The sequence below is a fragment of the Poecile atricapillus genome, chromosome 3 (assembly GCF_030490865.1).
Source record: "Poecile atricapillus isolate bPoeAtr1 chromosome 3, bPoeAtr1.hap1, whole genome shotgun sequence".
Classification (NCBI taxonomy): domain Eukaryota; kingdom Metazoa; phylum Chordata; class Aves; order Passeriformes; family Paridae; genus Poecile; species Poecile atricapillus.
This window is the reverse complement of record NC_081251.1, coordinates 1,143,389-1,167,885: the sequence shown is the minus strand read 5'-3', so window position 1 is coordinate 1,167,885 and position 24,497 is coordinate 1,143,389. Positions and strand designations below refer to the sequence as shown.

At 54.6% G+C, this 24,497-nt stretch overlaps 1 protein-coding gene across 2 annotated transcripts in view; it reads right to left on the bottom strand.

Annotated features, from left to right (window-relative positions):
- Positions 1-1,752: 1,752 nt before the first annotated feature.
- The window catches only part of SELENOI (selenoprotein I), a 28,902-nt gene continuing 6,157 nt past the window's right edge, over positions 1,753-24,497 (bottom strand). The window contains exons 2-10 of one of the 2 annotated variants that reach the window (XM_058834302.1): positions 15,695-15,763; positions 15,318-15,426; positions 13,336-13,410; positions 12,326-12,588; positions 10,414-10,522; positions 8,935-8,983; positions 8,368-8,548; positions 7,391-7,573; positions 1,753-5,750 (exon numbers count right to left, since the gene is read on the bottom strand). In XM_058834302.1, the coding sequence (XP_058690285.1) occupies positions 5,634-5,750; positions 7,391-7,573; positions 8,368-8,548; positions 8,935-8,983; positions 10,414-10,522; positions 12,326-12,588; positions 13,336-13,410; positions 15,318-15,426; positions 15,695-15,763 (1,155 nt within the window). In that variant the 3' untranslated portion in view covers positions 1,753-5,633. The remainder of the gene's footprint in view (positions 5,751-7,390; positions 7,574-8,367; positions 8,549-8,934; positions 8,984-10,413; positions 10,523-12,325; positions 12,589-13,335; positions 13,411-15,317; positions 15,427-15,694; positions 15,764-24,497) is intronic. The other variant, XM_058834303.1, reaches the window with a different exon arrangement.

Sequence of the window (24,497 nt, the reverse complement as noted above, 5' to 3'; positions counted from 1 at the left end):
ACTCAGCTTCTGAGCTTGCTGACATGGTTTTCTAAGGATTTTCCCAGGACAGTAACTGTAAACATAGATATGTGTACATTCTTTCTGTTACACGTCTTGTGATGGGCATCTCTCATGGCCAGTGCAGTGAGAAAGTGTTATCCTGACCATCCAATCCCTGGCCGTGGTCAGAAGCCTATAAATCCTGGGGGGAAAAATAAACTTTCTCTTTCTCTCACCACACCTCGACCTGTGTCCGTGTGATCTGTTCATCTTCAGCGGCAACAAAGGGGGGCTGAGCAGGGTGACATAAACTTAACAGACCAATGAGTTAACAGATATTAACATATAACTGCAGAGATCTATGGCAGAGAGGCTTTTCTTACCCCAGTTTTAGGGGGTGATACTTGTTCCCACCTTTCCAGGGTCGAGGACTGGGGATTTTAGTCATTGGCTCTGGGGCCTTCACACCTGCCTGTGGCTGGGAGTGGGATGAGATGAGCTTTCAGCCCTTTTCACCCCTGCCACTGTATGGATTGGTGATTCAGTGACATTCAGGAGGTGCAAACACAGAATCAGCTTATGTCTCCCACAGAGCTGCAACATCCCTGCCCTGGGCAGGGTTGGAATCCAGATCTCACTTTCAGGTACCTCGATTCCCACAACAGGATTTTTCCAGTGTTCCTGCAGCCCTGGGTCTGTTTCAGCAGGAAGGTGGGAGCAGCCCCAGGAAGGTGGGAACAGCCCCGGGAAGGTGGGGTATTCCCGGGAGGATGGGAGCAGCCCCAGGAAGGTGGGAGCAGCTCCAGGAAGGTGGGAACAGCCCCAGGAAGGTGGGATATTCCCGAGAGGATGGGAGCAGCCCCGGGAATGTGGGAGCAGCCCCGGGAAGGTGGGATATTCCCGAGAGGATGGGAGCAGCCCCGGGAAGGTGGGAGCAGCCCGCACCGCCGGCACCCGGTGCACTGCCAAAACCTATTGTCGGTAGCAATCCCTTAATTCCATTACACCTACCGCAGCAATCCGCTTAGGGGAAGCTGTGGAGAGGCTGAGAAAGGAGGAGGCATCGTTTAAATACACCTAGGCTTTATCCCGGGGCACGGGAGAGGCCGCAGGGCTCTTGGGCTCTGCTCAGGGTTTGCCGCAGCCTGGAGCCTCCTCCACTGCTCCTGGGACAGCTCCAGCCGCAGCCCTGGCACTGCTGTCACCTGTCCCTCGTGCTGCTCTGAGCTCCCCCAGCCCAGCTGCTCCCCCACATCCTGCAGACGTGTTCCGAGGGCTGGAGCCCCTCTGCTCTGCAGCCAGGCTGGGAGAGCTGGGGGTGCCCACCTGGAGAAAAGAAGGATCTGCAGAGACCCTTCCAGGGCCTAAAGGGCCTCCAGGAGAGTGGAGAGGGGCTGGGAGGAGGGGGCTGGAGGGACGAGAAAAGAAGGAATGGCTTCCTGCTGCCACAGGACAAGGATAGATGGGATATTGGGAAGAAATGGTTCCCTGTGAGGGTGGGGAGGCCCTGGCAGAGGGTGCCCAGAGCAGCTGTGGTGCCTTGTCCCTGGAAGTGTTCCAGCCCGGTTGGACAGGGCTTGGAGCAGCCTGGGATAGTGGAAGGTGTCCCAGCCCATGGAGTGAGATGGTCTTGAGTGTCCCTTCCCACCCAAATCACTCTGTCACTTGATGAATCCATCTCTGCCCGCTGCCCTCCAGCCCATCCCAGCTCCACCTTTTCATTGTGTTCATCAGAAAGAAAAGACAAATATCAGTAAAAGGTGTGGAAAATTTTATTTTTTACTGAACTTTATTGATTTTCTGTTTGGCTTAAACACAATAAATATTTCAGCAGTAGCATTGAACAGACTGGAATTTACACCCCTGCAATACCTGAACCCCCAGACTCTGGACTCAGGGAAAGCCATCGGGGTCCCTGGGATCACAGCACCTCAGTGTGGGCCACTGCCAGCATCAGTGTCCCCCTCAGCCCAAGGGACAGGAGCCATGTCCCTGCTGGCAGGGAGGGATGGGGGCAGATTTTGAGGTCTCCAACCAGCTCTGACCGAACGGGCTCTGCAGGGGCTGTGGCCTGAGGCGATCGGCACCTTGAACGGTGAGCAGGAAATCACCCCGAGAACTTCTGCTCCTGGGGCAGGGATGGCCCAGCCACTTCCTTGGAGACCAGCCTAGGGATTTCTCCAGCCAGGTCTGGATGGGCCAGAGGGTCTTTTCCACAAGCAGAGAGGTCAGCAGCATAGCTCCCATTGTCACCATGGAATCATTTGGATTGGAAAAGCCCTCTGAGCCCAAGTCCAAACATTCCCAGCACTATCAAGGCCAAAGTGGCTGTCCCATGTCCCCAAGTGCTGCTCCACCCCTGCTCTGGGCAGCTGTGCCATGGCTGGATAAACCTTTCCATGCAGGAATTGTTCCCAGTATCCAACCAGAACCTGCTCTGGCCCAGCCTGAGGCCGTTTCCTCTGGTCCTGTCCTTGTCCCACCAAGAGCAGCCTCTGTGTCACCTCAAACACTGCTTTGACATAGCTCAGTGGTAGAGTGGGCAGATCCAGGAGGAGCCCAGGCTGGTTTCCCAAGGGTCCCCATCCCTGGGGACTTCCCAGCTCTATCAGAAGCAGGCATGGCTGCTCTCAGAGGAGACTTTAGGGGCCTCACTGGAGCCGACATCAAACCAGCTCATCAAACCACTCCCAGCTGCAGATCCTTGATAGGCCAGGAGGTGACACCAGGCCAGCTCTATTTAAGAAGCTTAAAGATGTTCCCAGAGCCAGGAGCTCCCACTTCCAGTACGCTGCTCCTGGCTCTGGCAAAGCCTTGGGGCAGGAGGATGATGGGTTACAAGGAGAGGCGGCTGCCAAACCCCACTGTGACCAACCAGGGCCTCCAGGAGAGCTGGAGAGAGCCTGGAGGGACAGGACACAGGGAATGTCTTCCCACCGCCAGGGTTGGATGGGATTTTAGGAAGGAATTGTTCCCTAGGAGGGTGGGCAGGCCTTGGCACGGGGTACCAGAGAAGCTGTGGCTGTTCCATCCCTGGAAGTGTCCCAGGCTTGGAGCAAGCTGACCTAAGAGTATCCCTGGAAGGAGACAACACAGATCAGCTCTGGGGCACCAGGCAGGAGGAGCTGAGGAGCCAGGACCTTGCCTCTCCATCCCCAGGAGCAGAGCCCGTGGGAAGGACAGAGTCCAGCCAGTGACCACCAGCATGGAACATCCCCTCAGGGGCTGTTTCCCAGAACACTTTAATTCAAAAGGACCTAAACCCAGGGTGGGCAATAGAAGGGTTGGTTCTCAGCTGCCACACTTTGGTCTCTGCTTCTATTCCTCTCTCAGAATCCAGGAGCAGAAACCACTGGATTTCTTAGAGCCCAAGGAGAACCCCACTCCCCAGCAGCTGCCTGGGCACTGGGATGGGCTCTGCTCCATCCCTGTCCCCACCAGGCACAAGCCAGCCCAACCCCCAGCACTGATTTGAGGAGACTTTTTTCTACTTTCAAGGTGCAATAAATTAAGGCACCGAAGAGCCAGAACTCCCCCAAGAAAGCCTGTGCAGAGGAAGCAGTTCCAGTTTTGGACAGGGATGTTTTTTCTACACACTGAGACTTAAGCTCAGACAACCCCACCCAGCCTCAGCAGCATCCCAGCCCTCAGGGGCCCATGGGAAGAGACAGAACAAGGCAAGTGCCAGGTTTGGGAGCCCAGAGTTCAGCTGGAAGCCTGAGGGATCAGCTCAGTTCTTCCCTGGTTGGGCAAACACAAAACTAGACAGAAAATCATCCACATTTTTCAGTGCTGCCAGCCCAGCTCTGCTATCTGAACAAGTCTCACAGGAAGCTGTGTCCCAGCTGAAGATTCCCTCTAATTCCTGTGCAAGCAGGACTTAAAATTTATCTCCATAATTCTATTTCATGAAATAGCAGGAGTCAAAAACTCAGGTGCAGCCCAAGTCATTTGTCCACGGAGGTTTTTTTTTTTTTTGCTGTACAACATCAGTAAAATGGATTGGAGGAAGCCACTTTATTAAATAAACTCCAAAAACCATCGGCCCCCTCTCCCAGCCCCGCTGCAACCATACGGACACGTGAGCACACAGAGATCCGGAGCCTCCCACGATGGATGGCAGCCCTGGGAAGGGCCCAGTTTGCTCCTCACACGCTGTACCGTGACCAGGGGCTGACCAGGGGCTGACCATGAGCTGCCCAAGCAACCCACAAGCTCACGAGCTCAACCTCGGGGTTTCCAGTCTCGTCGCCGGCATGACAGTGATTCAAATTTCCAAAAGAAAAAGCATTAAATAGCAGTTACACGTTGAAGGTTTCCCACGGCAGGACGAGGCTTTCCCTGCAGAAGGAAATCGCTCTGACCAAGCTGTGATGCCCCACGTTGCACAACAATCAGTGTCTGAAAGAGTTTGTTCCCATGGGAGTTCCACCTGCACGATCGGCTGTGCTTGTTCGCTTCCGGATGCAGCCTTTCCAGAGCCTGGCTTTAAGCTACACTCTTCATTCAAGCACAGGTCTTCATTGAATCAAGCCAGCAGGAAAGAAAATCAGCATTCAGTCTTCACCACCCCACTCCAACTCAATTATAAAAACAAATTAAAAAATGAAATCAATGCAAACACATCTTTGACAAGTGGACAGTAAACGGAAGAGATGCCTGGATGAGACACGCGGGTGCTGGGGACAGAGAGAGGGAGATCTGGAAAGGTTCCCACCCCTGGGAGCATCCTGCAGGTGCACAACACGGGGCTTCAGCTGCTTCTCCCAGCAGTGGAATTGCAGTTGGGAAGGGCCAGGCTGTTCCTGGCTGTGGAAAAGGGGCTCAGGCAGCAGGAAAGGAGCCACGGAGCCAACCCACAACAGCAAATCCATGCTGGTAGGAATGGGGAGAGCTTGGCTCTGTATTCTCAGCCACCTTCCACAGCCCAGACCCCATTCCCAGACTGGGAACACACATGGACACACAGGAACACGTTGAGATGTGGTCCCAGCTACCACACAATGTACCACATTCCCATTCCCATGGGGAACTGAGCCCTGATTTTCCAAGCCCTGCCGGGGAGAACTGAACTACAAGCTTTAAGTGTCTTCTCTTTTCCCCCGCTGCCCTTAAAAAAAAAAAAAAAAAAAAAAAAAAAAGACAACAGAAGTGCTAGCAAGTGTTTGCCCAAAAGCAGGAAGGCAGGACAGAATGTGGGAGAACTGTCACCATCTGCTCCCAAAGTACCAGCCCAGCACAGGGGCTGTCCAGACAGCAGCACTGGGGACAGTCAGGAGCCACCCCGACCACCAGGATGTCCCCCTGCCCTTGGAGGAATCAGCTGTGTTGGTTTTGGCATCAGGCCAAGGTGCTTTGCTCAGGTAAAGCATTTGCATCCCCAAGCAGCTTTCCCTGAGCAAGGGCCGGAGTCAGAGGCTTCTCTGGGAACATTCAGCTGGTCTAAGGTACAGTAGCAGCGACCTGAAAGGCTCCTCCTCCTCCAGCTCCACCCAAAACCCGAAGCTCGCAGGGATGGAAGAGCAGCAGGAGCCGCCCCGGCCCAGCCCCGCCCCGGCTGCAGCGGATCCCGCGTGTCCTTGGCCCTGTCCAGAGGATAGTTTGGATCTGTGGTGATGGCTGAAGTATTTACAGGTATTTGCAGCAGGTATTTACAGTCCTTCTGCAGCCCGCAGGCCGATTTTCTCCTCCTCTGCTCCCAGTCAGTCCGGAGTGGGCTTCCGTAGGGAGAAGGGCCGGATGTTGAAGTGCCTGCTCAGCTGGCTCACCTGGGGATGAGACAGACATAGGATTGGTTTATCCCGGATCCCAAGGGGTTATCCCAGCTCCCAGGCTCACGAGCAGCAGAGCAGGCAGAGCCCCAGACCTGTTCCCACCAAGCTCCTGCCACCCACTCACCCCACAGCCCCATCCCCAGGCACAGGCTCCCCAGGGAACAGCCCTGCTCCCTTCCCAACCTTCCCAAACAACAGCCTGGTCTCTCTGGGAGGGGAGTTCACCCTCCATTCTCACCCTCTGCAGGGGCAGGAGTTGGGAATGCTCAGTCCAGACCTGCAGGATTTTATCCTCCTCCTTTATTATTCTGATTAAATTAATTTGATCATCTCAGCTATCTATATAAAATACTCCTGAATCCATTCAAAGTAGGAGCTGGATAATTTACTTCCTGCAAAAGGAGGCTGAGCTTGACACAGTCAGGGCAGAGGCTTTATTCCTAATCATTCTTCCCAAATTCAGAGCAGTTTGGGATTAGGCCTCAATCCCAAAGCCTTTAAAGGCTCTTCAGCTCAAAGTGACTTTCCTCCTGGAAGAGGAGCTGGCACAGATGGGCCCTTGGAAAGCCAGAGGGAGGGAAAGAGGGAGCAGAGAGGAGCAGAGCACAGGGAATCTCCCAGGAGGGGATGGCCAGGAGGATTACACCACCCGCTCAGCCCCATCTCCAGCGGTGATTCCAAGACCAAATTTATTTAAGCTTCTTAGTAATTCAAATCCTTCTTTCACAGAAGCCTCATTAGACTAATTGTAAAGACAAGGCAACCTGGCTGTTACTCCTTGGCTGTAATTACAGCTGGGACTCGGCTCCATAGGCTCTGGGGTAGAACCGGGGCTCCCCAAGGAGGGTGTCCTCACTTCAGCTGGGACATGTGGTCCCCTGTCCTCCTTCCTCAGCAGCTTCCCAGGGGAACTCTGGGCTTCTCCAAGTTTGGTCTCCCTGTTAAAACTCAGGGAGCCAGGCAGGGCAGGAGGAGGAAACCAATCCCTGGATCTGTGCACAGCCCTTGCAGCAGGGGAGGCCCTGGAGCTGCTGTGTTCCCACTTTACCCAGCAGGAAAATCCCCACTCCAGCCTGGCTCTCCCAGCAGCTTGGAGACCTTGGTGGGAGAGCTCAGAGCCCCTTCCAGGGCCTGAAAGGGCTCCAGGAGAGTGGAGAGAAGGATTTTGGACAAGGAATGGAGAGACAGGACCAGGGAATGGCTGCCAGTGCCAGAGGGCAGGGCTGGATGGGATTTGGGGCAGGAATTGTTCCCTGGCAGGGTAGGCAGGCCCTGGCACAGGGTGCCCAGAGCAGCTGGGGCTGCCCCTGGATCCCTGGCAGTGCCCAAGGCCAGGCTGGACACTGGGACAATGGGAGGTGTCCCTGCCATGGCAGGGGTGCCACTGGAGGGGTTTCAGGTCCCTCTCAACCCAAACCATTCCAGGATTTTGTGCTTGGTTTCCAACTCAGCCAACACACCCCAGAAGGACAGCCCATCACATCCTGTGCAAGTTCCTTTCAATCCCGTGCAACCCTCCCAATCCAGCCCACATTCCACAGGCTCACAGAACCATTCCCAGCGATATTCCCAGTTTTACGTGGAGCATTCCCTGCCCCAGGCAGCAGCACTCCAGGCCAGGAGCCGTCACCTACCACGACCACTCCGTAGTGGATGTGTGCCAGGGTGAGGAAGGCGGTCAGCAGGTACAGCAGGAGCGTTTCGCTGCCGGGAGCCAGCCCGGACAGCACCAGGAGCAGCACGGCCGCGATGGGGAGCAGCATCCAGTTGAGGGGCTGGCACCGCGTGCTGCTCATCTGGCACACGATCAGCTGGCACTGAGGGAACAGGGACAGAGCCTGAGCCTAATGTGGGCTCCAGGAGTCACAGCTGGTTGTCCCCAGAGCAGAAGGGATGGTCACTCATGTGATCTGTCACTCTGTCCCTGTGCTGGCACTGCTGGGGCACCTCCAGTGCTGGGGACAGCTCTGGGCCCCTCCTGACAGGAGAGCCCTGGAGGGGCTGGAGCGTGTCCAGGGCAGGGAACGGAGCTGGGAAGGGGCTGGAGCCCCAGGAGAGGCTGAGGGAGCTGGGAAAGGGGCTCAGCCTGGAGAAAAGGAGGCTCCGGGGGGACCTTGTGGCTCTGCACAAGTCCCTGCCAGGAGGGGACAGCCAGGAGGGCTCGGGCTCTGCTCCCAGGGAACAGGGACAGGACAAGGGGAAATGGCCTCAGGCTGGGCCAGGGCAGGCTCAGCTTGGACAGCAGCAGGAATTTCTCCCTGGAAAGGCCTTGGCAGGGGCTGCCCAAGGTGCTGAAGTCACATCCTTGGAGGTATTTCAAAGCCCTGTGGATGTGGCACTTGGGGACACTGAGCAGGGACGACCTTGGCAGGGCTGGGGGACAGCTGGATTCAGTGGTCTCAGAATGCTTTTCCAACCTTAAGAATCCCATGATTCTACCACTGGGCAGCTAAATTAAATTTTGACCAAAAATTTAGTCCTCCCATTTTAAGTTTATCCCCAAAAGGAGGCAGGAACTCCCTTCCCATCAGCACTTCATTCTCCACAGCACATGTGAAAACTCAATTTAACCAATTCTCCAGCTCCTCAAGCATAAAGCAGAAGCTCTTACAGAGATGTTGGCGAAGGCTGTTCCAACCATGAAATAGAAGAGTCTGGGCTGGACCTCCAGGATGTCAGTGGGGGACAGGAAGATCCAGGTTGTGCAGAGCAGGAACAGCAACACTGGGGACACGAGGGGCAGCAGGATTTCGTACGCAGAGTGGTGCTTCAAGGTGTTATTTTTATAGGCCCTGAAACACAAGCAATGAAATGAAAATACATGGAATCACTGAGAAATCCCTGGTGCTGCCTGCAGTAAGTACCTGAAGGGGCTCCAGGAGAGCTGGAGAGGGACTGGAGGGACAGGACAAAGGGGAATGAGTTTCTACTGCCAGAGGGCAGGGCTGGATGGAATTTTGGGCAGGAATTATTCCCTGGCAGGGTGGGCAGGCCCTGGCACAGGGTGCCCAGAGCAGCTGGGGCTGCCCCTGGGTCCCTGGCAGTGCCCAAGGCCAGGCTGGACAAGGCTTGGAGTGACCTGGGAAAAAGGAAGTGTCCCTGCCCACGGCAGGGTTGGCACTGGATGGGCTTTCAGGTCCCTTCCCACCCCAACACTCCTGGGATTCTACAAACTCACTTGTAGAAGTTGTACAGGCTCATGGGCAGGGTCACAGTGAGGGCACAGGCTGGAAGAGAAAAGTGCCGCGTTAGTGCCCCAGGGCACAGGGGCCGCCCCATGTACCCCAAACAGGAGGCTGTGGCTGGGCTCTGCTTTAAGTTCCCTGCACCAAAAATAGCTCCCAGGGTGCCCCAGGAATAGCTCAGCAGGTTTGGAAGTAGCTGCTCCCAAGCCTGGCCCAAGAGCTGTAATTAAAAGTCGAGGTCTGCTGTAAGCTGAAGACATTTCCATTTGAAAGGGCTGCATTAAGGAGCTCGGTGTGCTTTAAACAGTGACAAAGCTTAATTATAATACAACTCTAATGAGACACGAGTGCACACTCCTCAAATGACACGGCTGGGCACAAGAGCCTTCACAATAAAAGCAATTTGCTGTTTCTCTGGCTGTGTGCAAACATTTCCAGTGGCCACACTGCCAGAAAGTTGTCATTTAACTGGATAAATGATACAAAGCACCCAAACAACTGAAAAATCCTGACCTCAATCAGAACCATCAGCACTATCCATGATATTCCAGGACAACTCCTTCCCTGTTTATCCAGCAGAAGGTGTGTGAACAGAGCTGGAAATATTCCTGCTCCTCTCCCCCGTGTGGGAATTGGGCTCGGTTTCTCATATAGGAAAAGCACGTTCATTATTCATGTTAAGTCACACAGCTGTCAAAGGAAAGCTGGGAACATCCACCCGATAAAAGTGCAAGAAGTAGATTTAACACACCAATTAACTCCAAATTGAGCAATTACAAAGAACACCTGAAGGGACACAGAAAATAAACTGAGCAGAACTTGTGAATTAGGAGAATGGCATTGAACAACATCAGCTCAGCTCTACCCTTTGCAGTGGCTTATTGCAACTGACCACAGGAGAGCAAGGCTGGGCCTTTATTTCAATTTTATTAAGACGAGGATGATGATGATGCAATGTTCAGGTGGGTGGATGGAGGGCAGGATCCCCAAACAGCAGAGCTCCCACCCCTCCATGGCTGCAACCTCCCTCCCACACCGTGTTTGGGCTCTGGGGTGAGAGGGAGCCCCAGAGCAGCAAAACAGAAGTGTCCTGACCCCCTCAAACCAGCCCAAGGCTGGGAAGGCTCCACGGAGAGCCAGGTCCCACCACCCCCTGCACACTGGGCTTTATCCTCTGGAAACTCTGCGTTTATCACACTGGTTTTACCCCCGGGCTCTCACTGAGGACAAACTAAGCTGCTCTGGAGTGAAGTCAGCCCAGGCAGAGCGGGAGTTAAGTTCTCCAAAATAACTGCAGGATACAACCCTGTTTTGAAATCCTGGGAAAGGTTTTCAGGCTGTGAGAACACCCTCAATTAGTCACTTCAACAACAGCCCGGGGCAGCAAACAGAGCAGTGTTAGCAGGTCATTAGCAGGGGGTTTGGGAAAAAGGTGCAGTTTAAAAGACAGGCTTCAACATGGAGTTTCTTACCAATAATCATTGCAGTGAATAGGTCTCTATATAAGAAATTAAACAGGAAAGGTGCATACCAGGCCTCAACTCCCACAAAGGCTGTCACTATGTAGACAATTGAAATGGTCTGAAAGAAAGCACAGGACAAGCAGGGGTGAGAAATGTGATGGGCAAGTCTGGCAGCACCTGGGCTGGCAGTACCTTGCGTGTGCCAGGCAGCTCCAGAGAAAGGCAGCTCTAAGCTATGATATGTTCAGTCCTACCCACCAGCAGGAAGGAGAAAAATAAAACAAATCCACAAATATCCCACGTTACCAGGTGTAGGAAGGGTGAGCTGCTCTGCAGGGATTGGATCGGGAAGTACCTGTCCCCTGTGCTGGCACTGCTGGGGCACCTCCAGTGCTGGGGGCAGCTCTGGGCCCCTCCTGCCAGGAGAGCCCTGGAGGGGCTGGAGCGTGTCCAGGGCAGGGAACGGAGCTGGGAAGGGGCTGGAGCCCCAGGAGAGGCTGAGGGAGCTGGGAAAGGGGCTCAGCCTGGAGCAAAGGAGGCTCCGGGGGGACCTTGTGGCTCTGCACAAGTCCCTGCCAGGAGGGGACAGCCAGGAGGGCTCGGGCTCTGCTCCCAGGGAACAGGGACAGGACAAGGGGAAATGGCCTCAGGCTGGGCCAGGGCAGGCTCAGCTTGGCCAGCAGCAGGAATTTCTGCCTGGAAAGGGAGCTCAGGCCTTGGCAGGGGCTGCCTAGGGAGATGCTGGAGTCACATCCTTGAAGGAATATAAAAACCACGTAGAAGTGGCACTTGGGGACTTGGGCCAGTGGTGGCCTTGGCAGTGCTGAGGACATGGCTGGATTCCATGGTCTCAGACGGCTTTTCCAACCTCAGTGATTCCATGAGAAGGAGCTGCAGGAGAGATGCCCTGGCACAGCCTTGAACTCTTGAGGTGACCAAAGCACAGGTTTTACACAAGTTGCAGTGACCCTGAAGGGGTCATCCAAGGACTCTTCCTTATCCATCTGCTGCTGGATTACAGGGAGAGGCTCACCAGGGCTATTTCAGCTTTAATAGTCCCCTGAAGCTGGGTGGAACATGCTGCTCTGCCCTCCACCCCTGCCTTTCTCCAGCAGGCAGCTCAAAGACCTGGGTTAAGCAACATTTTGGGAGAAAGGATCAGAGTATAGACAGGGACCAGCTCTGCTCTCCTGAGAGAGGGGAGAGGACTATTCCAATTAATACAGCTGCATTAATTGAACTCTCCTCCCAACTCACTGCATTTCCCACCCAGCCTCTGACAAGCCAGAAGATAAATAAATGGACATAAGATAAGGAGTTATAACTAAGAAGGTTTTTGACAATGAGGGTGGTTGTCCAGAGAAGCTGTGGCTCCCCTATCCTTAAAAGTGTCTGAGGCCAGGCAGAACAAAACTTGGAGCAACCTGGGCTGGAGGAAGGCACTGCCAGCAGTCCAGGTGAGCTGCCTCATCCTCATGTCCCAGTTCTCTTCAGGAAGAGCTTCCTGCAGAGAATTCCTTAAGGAGGGATGGACACACCAACACCCCAAAGGGCCCATCACCACTGCCCATAGACCATGGTCTGGAGGGGCACCTCCCCAGGAATCTTTGCTCCAGGAACAGCAATTAACAAGGCAATTACCTCTCCTGAATTTTTGACCCAGATCCTGGGAGTGTCAAAAGGCATCCCAAACTTCCAAGCTTCAATTTACCCACCCTGGCACCATGTAGGGAACTACATAAAGCAACAATCCTGGTGGGCAAAGGAACCAGGGAGAGGAGAGCCAAGGCAATGTCCATCCTTCAAGCCTTGTTTGTCATGGAGAGCCCATCTCCATGGACTGATTCCATGATTTACAAGGCTCTGGATCCACAGCAGAACAGCCCTCAGTGGGCAGCAGGTTCTCAGGGTGTGTACTTACCACCTGGCTGACGTCATATCCCCAGGGCAGGAAGAGAATCCCTGTGTTATATTTCTCCCAGTGGGAGAGGATGAAGGAAAACAAGACCACCCACAGCAGGAGGTAGAGGACGAAGACACTGACGCCGGTGGAACCCCGGCCAAAGGTAGAGTACACGGTGACCACAAAGTAGACGCAGGCCCAGCTGTCCAGGCCGTGGTCAAAGAGCTCTCCCAGGGGGGTGCTGGAGTTGGTCCGGCGTGCCTGCTTCCCATCAACACCGTCTGGGAAAAGGGAAAGAAACATGGAGCTTTCCTGGACATTCCACACCAAGCAATGGGCCAGGGAACAGCAGCTTTCCCCACCTCCATCCTCAGTCAAGGAATGGGCTCCCCACCCCCTGCTCCATGGGAGGCTGAAAAATGCAACAGTCTGATGAGATGATATTTATTTCCTTGTATTTCCTTTATATTCCTTAAAGCAGCCTCTTCTTGTGCCTAAAGGAGGTCCAAGAGAGCTGGAGAGCAACTGGGGACAAGGGAGGGAGGGACAGCGGGAATGGCTCCGAACTGAAAAAGGGGAAATTTGGGTGGGATATTGGGAAGGAATTCCTGGCTGTGAGTGTGGGCAGGCCCTGGCACAGAGAAGCTGTGGCTGCCCCTGGATCCCTGAAAGTGTCCAAGGCCAGGCTGGACACTGGGGCGTGGAGCAAGCTGGGATAGTGGAAGGTGCCCCTGCCCATGGCAGGGGGTAGAACTACAGGATTTTCCAGGTCCCTTCCAACCCAAACCATTCTGGGATTCTCTGGTTATTTAAAGCAGACCCAAGACAGAGTTTCACAGCTCATCTCAAAGCCAGTTCCAGTATCCTTTTTTCCCATCAGATGCTCTGGGATAACTTCCTTGTCTCCACATTGCAAAGCAGCTCCCAGAAACTGCTCCTGGCAAGAGCACAGAATGTAACACTTCCCATGGGCTCAGAGAGGGGACAACACAACCACAGCACCAGTGGGTGACCCTGAAAACTCTTACCTAATGTGTAGGCCATGAAGTTGAGAAGCCCCACCACGATCCACACGCCGTTTGGAACGTGCTGGTGATCAGGAGCTGCAGGGATCAGACAGACCTGTGTCAGGACAGCTCAGGATGTGCTTCCAGAGGGTTTGTTTTGGCCCAAGAGGCACAGCCACAAGGACTCAAACAGTGAATCTGGGATGTGAATTATGCAGGGTGTGATGGCAGAGCTGCCCCACAACAGCTCATGAAACCAGGTCAGTGAGGACTTTGCCTTCCAGGATGTATTTGTCCTTCGTTCCCAGCTCTCCAAAATCATGGGATCTGAGAACCGGGGCCAGGTCTGTAGTGCCACTGCAGGCTGTGGCAGTATGTGCAAAGGACACTCCTCAGTCACTGGCTCACAGAGCATCAAGTGGAGCCTCTTTGATGTGGCAACTCCCTGCCCCCGCAGGAACATGCCAGGATTCCCCGCCCAGTCTCCAGTCCCATCCTGCCAATGGAAACCGAGCTCTTCCCTAGTGGCACCTCCACCTCCTCTGCACGGCTCGGGCAGCGAGCCAGCCGAGCTGGCTGCAATCAGGGAGCCCAAAGGGACACTGGAGAAGGGCAGGAAGAGGCATGGATCCTTGGCAGCAGGAGGGCACAGGGAGGTCTCCTGGGGGAACGATGAGCCCGTGAAATGCCACCTCCTGTTTCCTCAGGGCAGCAGGATGGGGCCTTTCCAGCAGCAAAGGGAAGGAGGGCATCACATCTGCAAAGCCATCCAAGGAGGAGGGAAGGCACAAAATTTTGGAGACCTCAGCAGCACCAGGAAAAGTTCTCTGTCCAAGCAGGACGTGCAAAACATGTATGTGAAAGAGTCCCAAGCCATGAGCTTCTCCATCCTTCCAAAGCCAATTTTTGAGAAGCTGGCAGAGTCGGGGATGTCCAGCCTGGAGAAGAGAAGGCTCCAGGGAGTTCTCAGAGCCCCTTCCAGGGCCTAAAGGGCCTCCAGGAGAGCTGGAGAGGGTGGGACAGGACAAGGGGGAATGGCTTCCTACTGCCAGAAGGCAGGGTTAGATGGGACACTGGGGCTTGAAGCAGCCTGGGACAGCAGAAGGTGTCCCTGTCCCTGGCAGGAGGTGGGACTGGATGGGTTTAAGGTCTCTTCAGCTCAAACCATTCTGGGATTCCATGATTGTGGATGTCTGACATCCTGGGGGTTTTCACCTTGAGCTACTGGCAGCTTTTCTTCTCGTGGCTCATGGACCATAACAGCCCAAATCCTGGCCAACAGCCACGGGATGCCACCTGAGCCTTCACCAGCCTTGACTTATTTACCAATAAAGGCAATCCCAAGAAACCAGGATTTCTGCCACGTAACCCTGCTTTGATGATGGGTCCAGTTTAGAAAAACTACACAAACTCTCCTGAGCAACCTAAACCAAACCTGGCAGGGTCTATGGGAGAGAAAAGCATGGAGAAGCAGCTCCTGAGAATTATCACACTGCATTAATCCTTTCTCTGGGTACTCCTCCATGTGCAAAGGGACAGAACCACTGGATTCACAGACAGATGAACATGGGGACTGTTAGAAAGTTTAAAACTCTAAGTGGTGAAGCTCAGAAAAAGGATTTGGCCTTGTTAGTCTGATGTGGTGGTGGTTCTGCCAAGAGGGGAATGAGCTGGGATGTGAAAAACAAGGCTCTTCCTTGATTTCCTGTTAGATTTTCAAACGAGGGCACTGGATTGTTTGCTCTGCAGGCAGAGCCAATTCCAACCCAAGATTCCAGCTGTCTCCTCCTCCCTCTCCCAGCCAGGAGCACCTTTCCCTGGCAGCCAGAGGGAAGGTGTCACACCCAGACAAGTCCTTATCACAAAACCCAGCAAGTTCAATCCCCTCCTCTGTCCCAGTCCCTCTGGGAAGGCCCAGACCCACCGGCCTCCCCAGCAAGCACTGGAATTCCCAACAGAGGAGGTGACAGATTTCCCATCTGACCAGGAACATGCAGCCTTACCAGAAGCATAAAAGTCAGGGTCGAAGTATGCCATGAGGAAGAAGTTGAAGACAAGCAGCAGGAAGCCAGAAAACGTTATCAAATTTGGGGCCAGCCAGGTAGGGAAGATCTATGGGAAAGCAGCAAAAGAACAGGTGAACTCATTAAAACATGGACTGAGGAGGAGGCGCTGCTCCAGCCACGGCTGCACCGCTCGGGGTTAGACAATACTGCCAGGAGCACCCGGAGCAGCCCGGGGCAGCAGGAAGCGCTGGGCTGGGATGCAGGCATTCAGGGATTTGAGGCAGGCTGCAGGCAGCCCCTCAGTCATTAGTGGCACCACAAAAGAAGCAGCTGATGGTGTTACAGAGGTGACCTGGGCTGTGATGGGGACTCACCTTCACGATGGCATTCCAGAAGGGATGCATGACATACAGGGACAGGGGGTTGCTGTCCACGGCGCTGTACTGGGAAAGGGAAACAAAACCCAACAGTTAGGGCTCAAGCAACTCACAGGAAAAGCCAGAGATCTGGAACCTTCTGAGCCCCATCCTGTGTGGAACCCCCACGGGACTCCTGCTGTAGCCCCCACCAATCCTCCGCCCTTTGGAAATGCCAACTCCAGCTCTTCAAGTGGATGCAGGCAAGGAGCAAGATGCTGATCCTTTCAACTGCTTCCAACTGCTCTGCCCCACCTGGGTGAGGAGAAATGCTGTGGGTCCTGCCCTCCAACAGTGCCATCTGTCACCTGCTCTGCTGTGACCCCTTTGTTCTCTTGCTGGTCCCAGTCTTCACCCCCACCTCCAGCAGTGGAACTGGGAACCCCTTGAGCAGGATGGGTCTCAGAGGGCCCCTCGCCACTGAGGAGCTGAGATTTCACCACAGGCAGCTTAGGGAATGGGGAGGGAGAGCTCTTACCCCTCATCCCATTGCTTTTATATTTGAGGTGCTCAGGGTGTGTTTGTGGTGGGGGAAATACAAATAGAAATAAAAATCAAAGATATAGACAAGGCATGAAACAACTTCTAGCTAGAAAGTTCAAAATTGACATAATTTGGCTCTTGAGAGCTGTTACCTGCTCTCACAGCTCCTTCCAAACACAGATTACCCTGGCTGAAATCCTCTTCTCCCAGGAACACTTGAATAAGAATGCCAAGAACAATTCCATAGGCTACCAAACTCCTGGGCTCACATGCTCGGTGCTGGGCTGGGCAGAACCTGCTGCTCATCCCCAGCTCCAGCACAGGCATCTGCCTGAGTCCAGTCCCAACCACAGAATCCCAGACTGGTCTGGTTGGGAAGGGACCTTCCAGAAACTCCAGTGGCACCCCTGCCATGGCAGGGACACCTCCCACTGTCCCAGTGCTCAGCCTGGCCTTGGGCACTGCCAGGGATCCAGGAGCAGCCCCAGCTGCTCTGGGCACCCTGTGCCAGGGCCTGCCCACCCTGCCAGGGAACAATTCCTGCCCAAAATCCCATCCATCCCTGCCCTCTGGCACTGGCAGCCATTCCCTGGCTCCTGTCCCGCCAGCCCTTGTCCCCAGTCCCTCTCCAGCTCTCCTGGAGCCCCTTTTGGCCCTGCAAGGGGCTCTGAGCTCTCCCTGGATCCTTCTCCAGGTGAGCACCCCCAGCTCTCCCAGCCTGGCTCCATGGCAGAGGGGCTCCAGCCCTGGAGCAGCTCCGGGGCCTCCTCTGGACTCATTCCAACGGGTACCAAATTTGGTTTGGTTGGTGAAAGGAAACCCCTCAGCAAAGAGCAGCTCCAGGTCCCCCTCCCAGCCCATGGCTTTGAACCAGCTCCTGTCGCTGCACCCATGGATTGCTCCAGCCTGTTCCTCTCCTTGTCTGCATACCCCACTTTTCCCTGGAAGCGACAAGCGGTGGGAAAGGGCAAAGCACCACCCCCCCAAGACAGGGCACAGGACCAAGAAGGGGCCCCAGGTCTCGCTGGGGTCCCAACTCACAGCATTTGTTCCCACCTGAGTGAATCCCATCCCTGGCAAGGATTTCTGTACCCCCTCCCAGTCCTTCCCTGTCCTCCCTGTGCAGGGCCAATCCATCTCCCAGGGATTCAGCCCCAGAAGTTGCATGCCCACACCAGCAAAGCCACAGGAGCTGCAGAACAAGAAGCAACAAACCCCGTACGGAGGCGACTCTAAGCCACAAGGAATTTCCATCTCAGCTTAATGCAATTTTGGGGGACAGAATTCCAAATGCTTTACAAGATAATAGGATTTGAAGCACCAGTTAGAGGAGGAGGAGAGACTGATTTAATCTCATTATCCCTAAAACAGCCTGGAACAAGAAAACAGATGCAAGGCTTGAAGCAAGGCAGGGAAAGCGCTCCAGAGCCTCTGTGCCCATGCTTGGAAGGTACCTGAGGGAAGTTTCACCAGGCTCATGGCTCGGGAAGCTTTCCCCTCTCTGTGCAAGGACTGGGGATAATACTCAACAGACAGCTTTTCCCCATGGCCACACATATTCCACTCTGCTTGCAGAACTCAAAAGACCTGGGAAGAGCCATTTCTCAGATAAAGGGCAGCAGAGAGCTCTGCTCTGCTCTGCAGAGGTTTGCTGATACAACCATGGAATTATGGAATACCCTGAGTTGGAAGGGACCATGGAATCATGGAGTCCAACTGCTGGCCCTGTACAGACCCCCAGCAATCCCACCCTGGGCATCCCAGAGTGTCCAAAGGCTCCTGAAGCTCTGATAGCTTTGGGGCCATGCCCATTCCCTGGGGAGCCTGGGCAGGGAAGAACTTTTCCCTGAGATCCACCCTAAGCCTCCCTGGCACAGCTTCAGTGGTTCCCTTGGGTCCTGTCCCCATCAGAGATCGGAGCTGCCCCTCAGGAGGAACTTGCTGACATCCATGAGCTCTCCTCTCAGTCTCTTCTCCAGCTGAACAAGCCAAGTGCCCTGAGCTGCTCCTTGTGCAGCCCCTCCAGACCCTTCCCTATGTGTGTGCCCCTTTGGATGCTCCCCCACAGTTTGAGATCCTTCCTGTGCCCCCCAGCTCCTGCCAGGCTCAGCCAGGACACTTCTTTGTGTGCTGAGCAAGGCCAGCCCTGCTGTGCCCACTCTGGGGACGCCCTGGGGCACAGGGACACAACCAAGGCTGGCTCTGGTGCCAGGCTGGCTGCCACCCTTGGGGACAGCGCTCTGGACAGCCAGGAGACGGCTGCCTGCCCAGGACAGCCGCTCCCAGAATACCAATGAGTTGCCAGGCATCTTCAGGAACAAATCCCAAGAGCATCTTGGCCAGGCTCAGCCTCCTCCAGCTGCTTTTCCTTGTTGGGGTCTTCCTTAAAAACATTACTAAAGTTGTCCCTTCCACCTCCCCTCTGGTGAAGCCTCAAACCCAGCAGCGTTTCAGCCTGGCACTGGCTCCATCATTCCCTCACCTCATCCTCACTGGAAATCAGCATCACTTTCTGCATTTTGGATCTCCACACACTGGTCTAGTGACTCACATCCCTCTAAAAGTTGTTTTTCTATCACGACCAATGACTCCCACCAGCCTCTGGATTTCTGCCCCTTTTTCAGGGAAAGAAGGTTAAAGGAAAAGGAGAAGTGTCCAGAAGGAATTTCATCCATCCCAGAGTCTCCTTCCCACAGCAGCCAGGCATTTGAAAAGGGTGCTCTAAAATAGCTCTGTGTTCAGTCACAGCTTCTCCTCACAGCTGCAGGGAGGGGCCAATCCAGCCCAGGATTGGGGTCAGAACTCCTCAGGGAAAGAGCAAAACCAGCAGCCACAATCTTCTACCACTGGCACCACAAAGGAGCCTCCTGTCCATGCCAGGATGGCTCCAGGGAGCGACAGGCACCCCAGGAGCTGGGGATGGGCCCGCTGGCTGTGGTGCCATCGCAGACGAGCTGGCTGGCGTCGTTATGGGATTTACAGACACAAATGGCATGTATGGCTTCAACCCAACATTAATCGTGCAACCAGGATGCCTCTGGGAGATCCAATTATGTGTCCAAAGAGGAAAAAAATACAGATTTATAATCCAGATTCTACTAATGGTCTTCCTGTCCCAGAAAAAACACAGTTCTGCTTTGAAGTGATCTGGTTACCTGGAGCCAGCAGCAGACCAAGCACTGCCATAGAACCCTGGAGTATCCTGAGCTGGGAGGGACCCACATGGGTCATCAAGGCCAGCTCCTGGCCCTGCAGAGGACATGCCAAGAATGCCACCACGTGCATGTGGTGATCACCACTGTCTGGTCCTGGTGGTGTTGGCGTGTGACACCCAGGTGAGCTGGGACAGCAAACAAAAGATAGATTTGCACATCCCATCTTGCTCACAGGTGCTCAAGACAAAATGAGGGAACTCAGCAGAGCAGCTCCAGCAAGTCCTCGAGGCTGCTCCCTACAAATCTCCTTAAATAAGGCTAAGAACCTTCTCCCCTCAGGCTCAAGATAAACCAGGAGGCAGAAAACTCAACCAATCCCAGCAAATGGAAGTGAGCAGAGGCGTGCCAGGAAAAACAAGGCACGTCTGCCCTATGCCCACCCTCAGCCGGTGTGTGAGGAGTCACCTCGCCCTGTAATGGCACTGATTAACTCAAGCCCTGTTTGTCTTTCCCAAGGTCACTTCTCAGCTGGCACCAGAACACAGCATGTTGGCAGCGGACAGCTGCACCCACCACGTGAGCCCGTGGCTTTGGCTCCCACCAGGAAGCTGCAGGAAGGATGTGGATGTCCTGGCTGTGTGTCCCAGCTGCAGCGTGTCCCTCCTCCTACCTGGGTTTCACTGTGCGGGTTTTAGACATCCAGCAATGAAAGATGCTCCAAAACGCAGCATAAAGTCACAGAATCACTGAGGTTGGAAAAGTCCTCTCCAAACATCGAGTCCAACCATCCTCTGGCACCACCAAGGCCACCACTGTCCCATGTCCCCAAGTGCCACACCCACAGGGCTTCAAAATCCCTCTAGGGATGGGGACTTCAGCACTGCCCTGGGCAGCTGTGCCAGGGCTGCAGAGCCTTTTCCATGCAGGAATTATTCCCAATATCCAAGCTGAGCCTGCCCTGGCCCAGCCTGAGGCCATTTCCCCTTGTCCTGTCCCTGTTCCCTGGGAGCAGAGCCCGAGCCCTCCTGGCTGTCCCCTCCTGGCAGGGACTTGTGCAGAGCCACAAGGTCCCCCCAGAGCCTCCTTTTCTCCAGGCTGAGCCCCTTTCCCAGCTCCCTCAGCCTCTCCTGGGGCTCCAGCCCCTTCCCAGCTCCGTTCCCTGCCCTGGACACGCTCCAGCCCCTCCAGGGCTCTCTTGTCAGGAGAGGCCCAGGACTGAACACCTGCAGGGTCCCAGCAAGGCCAGAGCCCCACTCCTCAACAAGGAACATGAGTGAATGCCACACAGAGCAGAAGCCTCCCTCCTGCTCCCCAATCCCTGCAGCATGTGCTAATTCATTGGGAAAACCACATTCCTGCCCTGTCAACACACTCTGAAATTCACAACCTTGGTTCTCAGATACCAGCTGGGAGGTTCACGGAATCCCAGATTGCTTTGGATTGAATGTACCTTAAAGCTCATCCAGCCATGGGCAGGGATACCCTCCCACTATCCCAGGTCACTCCAAGCCCCAGTGTCCAGCCTGGCCTGGAACACTTCCAGGGATGGAACAGCCACAGCTTCTCTGGGCAGTGTGTGCCAGGGCCTGCCCACCCTCCCAGGGCAGAATCCAGTGCAGCCTCTCTCTCCAGCACAGCAGCTTCAGGTGGGACACTCAGCAGGCTGTGGCTCTGTCCTGGCAATGGAATCACCCCGGGGGAGGGGGGCAGTTGGCCCCACCACCGTGGTGCCAAGTCCTGACCCCATCCCACTGATGTGTTGGTGCAAGGGAAGTCATTTCTCCACAGATACATAACGTGGAGCAACACTTGATGTTGATGGCAAGCTTTGGCAAGCAGCCAGCCAATTCCAGCTGCATCCAGGAGCTCTCCCTGTTTGGAAACATCAAACATCCATGAATATGGGTCACGTCACAGTGCAAGGTGATGAGCTGCACAGGGGTGCATGGATGGTGAGCCCAGGGCTGGGAATGATGAACCCTCAGGGATGCAGAGTTAGGAGAGGATCAGTCAGCAATGAACCTCTGGGGTGGCTGGTCAAGGGATCAGAGCAGTCACTGGGGGAGGGGGGAAAAAGGCAGAGTCAAAAATGCAGGAACAAGAAGCTTGTTAAAATAACACTGGGACAGCCAGAAGAATTTCCTATGTTGCCAGAGCTGGTTTGGTCTTCAAAAAATAGGGGAGATATGCTTGAGAGGCAGATCAGACCAGCTCTGTGTGCCCAAGGAGAACAGGAGGGACCAGGAGAGCAAGGCAGTAATAGCAGAGAAGGTAGCAGTCTCTCACCACCCCCAAATTTCCACATCCCTGTGCTGTCCTCAAGGGCAGATCCCAAACCTACTTCCTGCAGGGTCAGTGAGCTGCTCTGGCACCTCCAGGTTGGGATGCCCCTCATGGAGGCCATGAGCCACCAGGAGATCAAACACTAGCAAGATCTCAGCCCCTCTGGAGAACTGGATTCGATCCCAACCCACCAACCATGAGAACAGGACAGGGGGAATGGCCTTAAGGTGAAGGAGGGTGGGTTTAGATTAGACTTTAGGAAGGGATTATTCCCTTTGAGGGTGGGCAGACCCTGGCACAGGGTGCCCAGAGCAGCTGGGGCTGCCCCTGGATCCCTGGCAGTGCCCAAGGCCAGGCTGGACACTGGGACAGTGGGAGGTGTCCCTGCCATGGCAGGGGGTTGGAATTAAATTATCTTTAAGTCACTTCCCAACCAAACCAGTCTGGGATTCTGTGATAATGCACAAGTCAGTGGAAGGAAAGAGAATTTCTTACAATCCCTAGAAAAAGAAATTAAGTTGAACTTTTCCACTCAAGGAAGCCACAAGCCCACACACATCAGGAGATGATTCCAGGTAAAGCAAGGCACTGCAGGGAAGGAGGAGCAATGCTACCCCCAAGTTTCAACAGAGCCTTTGTGAAGGGCACAAATAAAACCTTCTCTTCCAAAGCACATTTCTGCCTCTCTCTCATCCCGCCTCTTCACAAAGAAGAAATTCACAATTAACAGGAAAAAACTCACACTTGACATCCAGCTTTATGCAAGATGTGAGGCAGAGCGAGTCAGGTCACTGACATAAACCCTTGTAACATGGCCACTTTCGGAGCCAGTCACGGGAAGTGATACTTGAATTTCCACAATGCACTCCCAGTTCTCTTCCAAACCCTCTGGACAGCCAAGACTCGCTGTTCATTAGCAATGAGTAACTTTTCTGATGGAATTCCCTGTAGCTAAGACTCAACAGACACCAATAAACATTGCAGCAAACTTTCAGTGCAATTAAAGAGCCTCAGGATGGGCTGACAAGCAGCCCACGCTCTGTTTAAGTGATGGCTCTGCACACCTTGCAACACTCGAGCCACGAGCTGGGACCCAGCTCTGCTTTGCATGCCAAGGAGAGAGGTTTTTCCAGCACATGGAAAAGCCACACAGCCAAAGGCACCAGCAGGCTTAGCACTCTCGCCACTTCAACTACTATTTCCCCTCCACAGGCCTGTGGCTGCTCATCATGGCACCTCTGTGCCCACACTGACAGCTGGGACTGGGAATGCAGCTTCCTGCTGCTCCGCTGTGCTCACATCCATGAGAAAGGCACCTGCTTTTAGCAGATATCCCCAGCCACCAGCTGGGAACAGCAACCTCCTGCTCCAGGTGGGCCTGAGGATGCAGGATGTGTGCAGCAGGCAGATGGGCACAGCAGGAGTTGTGTTCTTCACCTGCAGTGCAAGACAAGAGCCCAGAGGGCTCCTGCTGTGGGAAACTACAAGGAAAACCCAGGAAGAAGGACAGGACCTGGCTGTGTGTGCTGATACCTGAAAACCCTCAGTCCTGGGCTGATCCCCAGCGTGGGCAGCAGGGAGGGGGGATTCTGCCCCTGTGCTCAGGTGAGACCTCAGTCCTGGGGATCCCAAAAGCAGAAGGAGCTGGAGCTGCTGGAGAGAGCCCAGAGGAGGCCCCGGAGCTGCTCCAGGGCTGGAGCCCCTCTGCCATGGAGCCAGGCTGGGAGAGCTGGGGGTGCTCACCTGGAGAAAGATCCAGGGAGAGCTCAGAGCCCCTTGCAGGGCCCAGAGGAGCTCCAGGAGAGCTGGAGAGGGACTGGGGACAAGGGCTGGAGGGATACGCAAGGTGGAATGGCTTTCCATGGCAGAGAGCAGGGATAGATGGGATATTGGGCAGGAATTGTTCCCTGTGAGGATGGTGAGGCCCTGGCACAGGGTGCCCAGAGCAGCTGGGGCTGTTCCATCCCTGGAAGTGTCCAGGGGAGGTGTGGCAGCCAATACAGCCACAAGCTCCCTGTCCCTGGGTGAGTCATTGTCTCATACAAAAACTCACAGAGGTTGAAATTCCTCCTGGAAACCCTGTAGGACCCCCTGGGGATTGAAGCTGCAGTAGGTCCTGACCACAAAGAGCTTCATCCCCATCACTGTGTGGCTAAAACAAGTGAGTTTGGGAATCCCCCACTAAAACATGGCTCAAGACCTTTGACACCCTGTAGAGCAGAGGCCGCTGCTCAGAAACCAGCAGCACTTCAGCAGCAGTTTCAGGGTTGTTCTGGATGAAGAGATATAAACACAGCCAGACCAAGTCCCAGGAGTGGCACCAGCTCCTCACTCATCAAAACCCTCCAGCACGTCAGAAGTGTCTCTAGAAAGCAGCATAAATCCCTTCCCCTCATCTCATCGCTTAGCACAGGGGAAAAGCTCAGCCAAGGCTCGTGAGCTGAGTCGCTCCCAGTTAATCCATGAGCACTGCTGCTGTCTCCTCCAGCCACGGCACTTTTCAGACCACGAGAGCTGCAAGGGACATGCTAAGCTGGGCAGTGATTCAAACCCCTGAATTTAATCACAGAAAAGGAGAAGGAAGAAGAAAAAACACCTCTGTTTTGGAAATCACAGAGTCTAGGAGGTGCTCAGCAGGTGCCAGGCAGTGCCTTGGGAAGCTGCCGTGTGTTTGAAGGCAGATACACACCCGGATGTCTCACAGCAATTAAAAGAGCCCTTGGGGAAGGAGTTAAGTGATTCCAGAGCTGGGCTCAAAAGCTTTCCCTCCTTCTCACCCTTCCTGCTACGGAGAAGCCGAGCTGCCAGGCTGGGGGGAGGCACTGGCCTTTAATTACTGT